This window comes from Salmo salar, chromosome 04, assembly GCF_965601325.2.
Source record: "Salmo salar chromosome 04, fSalSal1, whole genome shotgun sequence".
In the NCBI taxonomy this organism is placed as follows: Eukaryota; Metazoa; Chordata; class Actinopteri; order Salmoniformes; family Salmonidae; genus Salmo; species Salmo salar.
The window spans coordinates 3915001-3923664 of record NC_138294.1 but is presented as its reverse complement, the minus strand read 5'-3'; the positions used below and the strand labels follow the sequence as shown (position 1 = coordinate 3923664).

General features: G+C 45.4%; 1 protein-coding gene across 1 annotated transcript in view; it reads left to right on the top strand.

Annotated features, from left to right (window-relative positions):
* The first annotated feature begins 94 nt into the window (after positions 1-94).
* lias (lipoic acid synthetase) overlaps positions 95-8664 on the top strand; it is a 17523-nt gene continuing 8953 nt past the window's right edge. The window contains exons 1-3 of the mRNA XM_082974012.1: positions 95-261; positions 613-794; positions 8452-8545. Of these exons, the coding sequence (XP_082830138.1) occupies positions 178-261; positions 613-794; positions 8452-8545 (360 nt within the window). The 5' untranslated portion in view covers positions 95-177. The remainder of the gene's footprint in view (positions 262-612; positions 795-8451; positions 8546-8664) is intronic.

The following is an 8664-nucleotide window of genomic DNA, read 5'->3' as shown; positions in this document are numbered from 1 at the left end:
ATTTAGAATTAAATCTGGATATAAAAAAGAATCGAGATCAATTGATTAATTAAGTCGTTTATAAAATTATTATAATTATAATTATTTATTTTTTTTAATGCCAGGCCTAAGTACTCGCACCCAGAGAAATGTTTTTGTCAATGACAGACGTCTAGCAGACGTTAGTTAGGTAATGTCATGGCTTTGGTCAAGCAAAGTTGTTTTATTGCGGGTCGTTTCTCCAACAACAACCGGTGGTTGAGTCCCAAATGCAACACACGTGTAAGTACATCTACTTGACCGGACTGCAACGATATCACTGAAATGTCTCTTTGTTTTTTACAATGTTTATACTAGCTAGCTAAGTATGGCTAATGCTAACATAACTAACTGATTGGCCGCTGGCCTTGGGTTACTTAGTTAGCTAATACGAGTTAGCATACTAGCTAAGATTCATACTAACAACTAATGTTAATATGAATCCTTATCTTGTTCTTGATATCACACATTTTGTTGTTGTTGTTGTTGTTGTTGTTGTTGTTGTTGATGTTGACATGCTACATCTTATTTTGTTGGAAGCATTTAACAACAACTGTCCTCATTGTGGATAATTCCTATCCGGTCCGTGGGTAGGTGTACTCCGCCAGCGGACTGACCACAGCGGTCAGGTCATCCCAGGTACAGGCACAGAAAGACCGCAAGAAGGAGCTGGTCCATGACGGGCCCGACCTCCAGGACTTTATATCCGGAGAGCTGTCTGAGAAGAACAATTGGGAAGAGTACAGGGGTAACCTGAAGAGACAGAAGGGAGAGAGGTGGGAGGGAAAATAGGTTCCTTATATATATATCATGCTTCCTAAACGGTACTCTATTCCCTATGTAGTGCACTACGTTTGACTCTGGTCCCATGTGGCTCTAGTCAAGATATAAGGGAATAAGGTGTCACATGGTACAGGACCTGTGTGTGAATCTAAAGACATTTGTTTGCACTACTTAGGCACTCAGTATAGTGCACTACCTAGGCACCCTATTCCCTATATACAGTATAGTGCACTACCTAGGCACCCTATTCCATATATACAGTATAGTGCACTACCTAGGCACCCTATTCCCTATATACAGTATAGTGCACTACCTAGGCACCCTATTCCCTATATACAGTATAGTGCACTACCTAGGCACCCTATTCCATATATACAGTATAGTGCACTACCTAGGCACCCTATTCCCTATATACAGTATAGTGCACTACCTAGGCACCCTATTCCATATATACAGTATAGTGCACTACCTAGGCACCCTATTCCCTATATACAGTATAGTGCACTACCTAGGCACCCTATTCCCTATATACAGTATAGTGCACTACCTAGGCACCCTATTCCCTATATACAGTATAGTGCACTGCTTAGGCACCCTATTCCCTATATACAGTATAGTGCACTATCTAGGCATCCTATTCCCTATATACAGTATAGTGCACTACCTAGGCACCCTATTCCCTATATACAGTATAGTGCACTACCTAGGCACCCTATTCCCTATATACAGTATAGTGCACTACCTAGGCACCCTATTCCCTATATACAGTATAGTGCACTACCTAGGCACCCTATTCCCTATATACAGTATAGTGCACTACCTAGGCATCCTATTCCCTATATACAGTATAGTGCACTACCTAGGCACCCTATTCCCTATATACAGTATAGTGCACTACCTAGGCACCCTATTCCATATATACAGTATAGTGCACTACCTAGGCACCCTATTCCCTATATACAGTATAGTGCACTACCTAGGCACCCTATTCCCTATATACAGTATAGTGCACTACCTAGGCACCCTATTCCCTATATACAGTATAGTGCACTATCTAGTCATCCTATTCCCTATATACAGTATAGTGCACTACCTAGGCACCCTATTCCATATATACAGTATAGTGCACTACCTAGGCACCCTATTCCCTATATACAGTATAGTGCACTGCTTAGGCACCCTATTCCCTATATACAGTATAGTGCACTACCTAGGCACCCTATTCCATATATACAGTATAGTGCACTACCTAGGCACCCTATTCCCTATATACAGTATAGTGCACTACCTAGGCACCCTATTCCCCATATACAGTATAGTGCACTACCTAGGCACCCTATTCCCTATATACAGTATAGTGCACTACCTAGGCACCCTATTCCCTATATACAGTATAGTGCACTACCTAGGCACCCTATTCCCTATATACAGTATAGTGCACTACCTAGGCACCCTATTCCCTATATACAGTATAGTGCACTACCTAGGCACCCTATTCCCTATATACAGTATAGTGCACTGCTTAGGCACCCTATTCCCTATATACAGTATAGTGCACTACCTAGGCACCCTATTCCCTATATACAGTATAGTGCACTACCTAGGCACCCTATTCCCTATATACAGTATAGTGCACTATCTAGTCATCCTATTCCCTATATACAGTATAGTGCACTACCTAGGCACCCTATTCCCTATATACAGTATAGTGCACTGCTTAGGCACCCTATTCCCTATATACAGTATAGTGCACTACCTAGGCACCCTATTCCCTATATACAGTATAGTGCACTACCTAGGCACCCTATTCCCTATATACAGTATAGTGCACTACCTAGGCACCCTATTCCCTATATACAGTATAGTGCACTACCTAGGCACCCTATTCCCTATATACAGTATAGTGCACTACCTAGGCACCCTATTCCCTATATACAGTATAGTGCACTACCTAGGCACCCTATTCCCTATATACAGTATAGTGCACTACCTAGGCACCCTATTCCCTATATACAGTATAGTGCACTACCTAGGCACCCTATTCCCTATATACAGTATAGTGCACTACCTAGGCACCCTATTCCCTATATACAGTATAGTGCACTACCTAGGCACCCTATTCCCTATATACAGTATAGTGCACTACCTAGGCACCCTATTCCCTATATACAGTATAGTGCACTACCTAGGCACCCTATTCCCTATATACAGTATAGTGCACTACTATTCCCTATATACAGTTTATTTTAATGTAAACCTTTATTTAACTAGGCAAGTCAGTTAAGAATACGGGGCCTGGGATTAAAAATAATAAATATAGGACAAAACACACATCATGACAAGAGAGACAACACAACACAACATAAAGAGAGACAACACAACACAACATAAAGAGAGACAACACAACACAACATAAAGAGAGACAACACAACACAACATAAAGAGAGACAACACAACACAACATAACACAACACAACACAACACAACACAACACAACACAACATAAAGAGAGACACCACAACACAACACAACACAACACAACACAACACAACACAACACAACACAACACAACACAACATAAAGAGCACAACACAACATAAAGAGAGACACCACAACACAACACAACACAACACAACACAACACAACATAAAGAGCACAACACAACATAAAGAGAGACACCACAACACAACACAACACAACACAACATAAAGAGAGACAACACAACATAACACAACACAACACAACACAACACAACACAACACAACATAAAGAGAGACAACACAACACTACATAAAGAGAGACAACACAACACTACATAAAGAGAGACAACACAACACAACACAACACAACACAACACAACATAAAGAGAGACACCACAACACAACATAAAGAGAGACAACACAACACAACATAAAGAGAGACAACACAACACAACATAAAGAGAGACACCACAACACAACATAAAGAGAGACAACACAACACAACACAACACAACATAAAGAGAGACAACACAACACAACATAAAGAGAGACAACACAACACAACATAAAGAGAGACAACACAACACAACATAAAGAGAGACAACACAACACAACATAAAGAGAGACCTAAAGACAACAACACAGCATGGTAACAACACAACACAACATAAAGAGAGACAACACAACACAACATAAAGAGAGACCTAAGACAACAACACAACACAACATAAAGAGAGACAACACAACACTACATAAAGAGAGACACCACAACACTACATAAAGAGAGACAACACAACACAACATAAAGAGAGACCTAAGACAACAACACAGCATGGTAGCAACACAACACAACACAACATAAAGAGAGACCTAAGACAACAACACAGCAAGGTAGCAACACAACATGACAACACAGCATGGTAGCAACACAACATGACAACACAGCATGGTAGCAACACAACATGACAACACAGCATGGTAGCAACACAACATGACAACACAGCATGGTAGCAACACAACATGACAACACAGCATGGTAGCAACACAACATGGTAGCAACACAACATGACAACACAACATGGTAGCAACACAACATGGTAGCAACACAACATGACAACACAACATGGTAGCAACACAACATGGTAGCAACACAACATGACAACACAACATGGTAGCAACACAACATGACAACAACATGGTAGCAGAACAAAACATGGTACAAACATTATTTGGCCCAGACAACAGCACAAAGGTCAAGAAGGTAGAGACAACAATACATCACACAAAGCAGCCACAACTGTCAGTAAGAGAGTCCATGATTTGAGTCTTTGAATGAAGAGATGGAGATAAAACTGTCCAGTTTGAGTGTTTGTTGCAGCTCGTTCCAGTCGCCGGCTGCAGCGAACTGAAAAGACCAGCTTAGCCTAGTAATTACCTAGTTAGCTAGCAAAGTCACTCAAACTAATTGTGCTAATAAAAATTGTAGTTTGTTTGTTTACCAGTCCTCCTACTAACTTGAAATGGTTCTAACCAGGTTAAGTATGCTAACCAGGTTAAGTATGCTAACCAGGTTAAGTATGCTAACCAGGTTAAGTATGCTAATCAGGTTAAGTATGATTGAATAAGTATCTTTCTAAATGTGTGACTGCCTTCATTATGTAGCCAATCAGCTGTCTGACAGCACGGTCATTATGTAGCCAATCAGCTGTCTGACAGCACGGTCATTATGTAGCCAATCAGCTGTCTGACAGCACGGTCATTATGTAGCCAATCAGCTGTCTGACAGCACCTCACCTGGTTCAGAGTGTGACTCTGTGACTGTACTGTCTGGTCTCCTCCTCCTCTCTTCATCTGTGACTGTACTGTCTGGTCTCCTCCTCTCTTCGTCTGTGACTGTACTGTCTGGTCTCCTCCTCTCTTCGTCTGTGACTGTACTGTCTGGTCTCCTCTCTTCGTCTGTGACTGTACTGTCTGGTCTCCTCCTCTCTTCGTCTGTGACTGTACTGTCTGGTCTCCTCCTCCTCTCTTCGTCTGTGACTGTACTGTCTGGTCTCCTCCTCCTCTCTTCTCTGTGACTGTACTGTCTGGTCTCCTCTCTTCGTCTGTGACTGTACTGTCTGGTCTCCTCCTCCTCCTCTCTTCATCTGTGACTGTACTGTCTGGTCTCCTCTCTTCGTCTGTGACTGTACTGTCTGGTCTCCTCCTCCTCCTCTCTTCATCTGTGACTGTACTGTCTGGTCTCCTCCTCTCTTCATCTGTGACTGTACTGTCTGGTCTCCTCCTCTCTTCATCTGTGACTGTACTGTCTGGTCCTCCTCCTCTCTTCATCTGTGACTGTACTGTCTGGTCCTCCTCCTCTCTTCATCTGTGACTGTACTGTCTGGTCTCCTCCTCTTCATCTGTGACTGTACTGTCTGGTCCTCCTCCTCTCTTCGTCTGTGACTGTACTGTCTGGTCCTCCTCCTCTCTTCGTCTGTGACTGTACTGTCTGGTCTCCTCCTCTCTTCGTCTGTGACTGTACTGTCTGGTCTCCTCCTCTCTTCGTCTGTGACTGTACTGTCTGGTCTCCTCCTCTCTTCGTCTGTGACTGTACTGTCTGGTCTCCTCCTCTCTTCGTCTGTGACTGTACTGTCTGGTCTCCTCTCTTCGTCTGTGACTGTACTGTCTGGTCTCCTCTCTTCGTCTGTGACTGTACTGTCTGGTCTCCTCCTCCTCTCTTCGTCTGTGACTGTACTGTCTGGTCTCCTCTCTTCGTCTGTGACTGTACTGTCTGGTCTCCTCCTCTCTTCGTCTGTGACTGTACTGTCTGGTCTCCTCTCTTCGTCTGTGACTGTACTGTCTGGTCTCCTCTCTTCGTCTGTGACTGTACTGTCTGGTCTCCTCTCTTCGTCTGTGACTGTACTGTCTGGTCTCCTCTCTTCCTCTGTGACTGTACTGTCTGGTCTCCTCCTCTCTTCGTCTGTGACTGTACTGTCTGGTCTCCTCCTCCTCTCTTCGTCTGTGACTGTACTGTCTGGTCTCCTCCTCCTCTCTTCATCTGTGACTGTACTGTCTGGTCTCCTCTCTTCGTCTGTGACTGTACTGTCTGGTCTCCTCCTCCTCTCTTCGTCTGTGACTGTACTGTCTGGTCTCCTCCTCTCTTCGTCTGTGACTGTACTGTCTGGTCTCCTCCTCTCTCTCTTCGTCTGTGACTGTACTGTCTGGTCTCCTCTCTTCGTCTGTGACTGTACTGTCTGGTCTCCTCCTCCTCTCTTCGTCTGTGACTGTACTGTCTGGTCTCCTCTCTTCGTCTGTGACTGTACTGTCTGGTCTCCTCCTCTCTTCGTCTGTGACTGTACTGTCTGGTCTCCTCTCTTCGTCTGTGACTGTACTGTCTGGTCTCCTCTCTTCGTCTGTGACTGTACTGTCTGGTCTCCTCTCTTCGTCTGTGACTGTACTGTCTGGTCTCCTCTCTTCCTCTGTGACTGTACTATCTGGTCTCCTCCTCTCTTCGTCTGTGACTGTACTGTCTGGTCTCCTCCTCCTCTCTTCGTCTGTGACTGTACTGTCTGGTCTCCTCCTCCTCTCTTCATCTGTGACTGTACTGTCTGGTCTCCTCTCTTCGTCTGTGACTGTACTGTCTGGTCTCCTCCTCCTCTCTTCGTCTGTGACTGTACTGTCTGGTCTCCTCCTCTCTTCGTCTGTGACTGTACTGTCTGGTCTCCTCCTCCTCCTCTCTTCGTCTGTGACTGTACTGTCTGGTCTCCTCCTCTTCGTCTGTGACTGTACTGTCTGGTCTCCTCCTCTCTTCGTCTGTGACTGTACTGTCTGGTCTCCTCTCTTCGTCTGTGACTGTACTGTCTGGTCTCCTCTCTTCGTCTGTGACTGTACTGTCTGGTCTCCTCTCTTCGTCTGTGACTGTACTGTCTGGTCTCCTCCTCTCTTCGTCTGTGACTGTACTGTCTGGTCTCCTCCTCTCTTCGTCTGTGACTGTACTGTCTGGTCTCCTCCTCTCTTCGTCTGTGACTGTACTGTCTGGTCTCCTCCTCTCTTCGTCTGTGACTGTACTGTCTGGTCTCCTCCTCTCTTCGTCTGTGACTGTACTGTCTGGTCTCCTCCTCTCTTCGTCTGTGACTGTACTGTCTGGTCTCCTCCTCTCTTCGTCTGTGACTGTACTGTCTGGTCTCCTCCTCCTCCTCGTCTGTGACTGTACTGTCTGGTCTCCTCCTCCTCCTCGTCTGTGACTGTACTGTCTGGTCTCCTCCTCCTCTCTTCATCTGTGACTGTACTGTCTGGTCTCCTCCTCCTCTCTTCGTCTGTGACTGTACTGTCTGGTCTCCTCCTCCTCTCTTCATCTGTGACTGTACTGTCTGGTCCTCCTCCTCTTCGTCTGTGACTGTACTGTCTGGTCTCCTCCTCTTCGTCTGTGACTGTACTGTCTGGTCTCCTCCTCTTCGTCTGTGACTGTACTGTCTGGTCTCCTCCTCCTCCTCTCTTCGTCTGTGACTGTACTGTCTGGTCTCCTCCTCCTCCTCTCTTCGTCTGTGACTGTACTGTCTGGTCTCCTCCTCCTCTCTTCATCTGTGACTGTACTGTCTGGTCTCCTCTCTTCATCTGTGACTGTACTGTCTGGTCTCCTCCTCTCTTCGTCTGTGACTGTACTGTCTGGTCTCCTCCTCTTCGTCTGTGACTGTACTGTCTGGTCTCCTCCTCTCTTCGTCTGTGACTGTACTGTCTGGTCTCCTCCTCTTCGTCTGTGACTGTACTGTCTGGTCTCCTCCTCCTCTCTTCATCTGTGACTGTACTGTCTGGTCTCCTCCTCCTCTCTTCATCTGTGACTGTACTGTCTGGTCTCCTCCTCCTCTCTTCATCTGTGACTGTACTGTCTGGTCTCCTCCTCCTCTCTTCATCTGTGACTGTACTGTCTGATTGAACACAGGGTTGCAAAATGATCCCTAACATTCCCAGGTTTCCCAGAAATCCTGGTTTTTTGTCGGACTCCAGATGTCCTGCTCAATCCCCTTCCTGATTCCAGGAATCTTCCAAGTGTGATTTCTATAAAACCTGGGAATTTTTTGGGGGGAAACGCTTCCAGAAATATTGCAGCCGTAAAAGCCAGTAACATAAAAGTCAGAGTCCTGTTGAACACATGTCCATCCACTGACCAACCTCTCTGTGATCGCTGTGATAGGCTGAGACTTCCCCCCTGGCTGAAAACAGAGATTCCTATTGGCAGGAACTACAACAAGCTGAAGAACACACTGAGAGACCTCAACCTACACACTGTGAGTTGGGGGGGTGTGTGTGTGTGTGTGTGTGTGTGTGTGTGTCAACCTACACACTGTGAGTTAGGGGGGGGGGTGTGTGTGTGTGTGTGTGTGTGTGTGTGTGTGTGTGTGTGTGT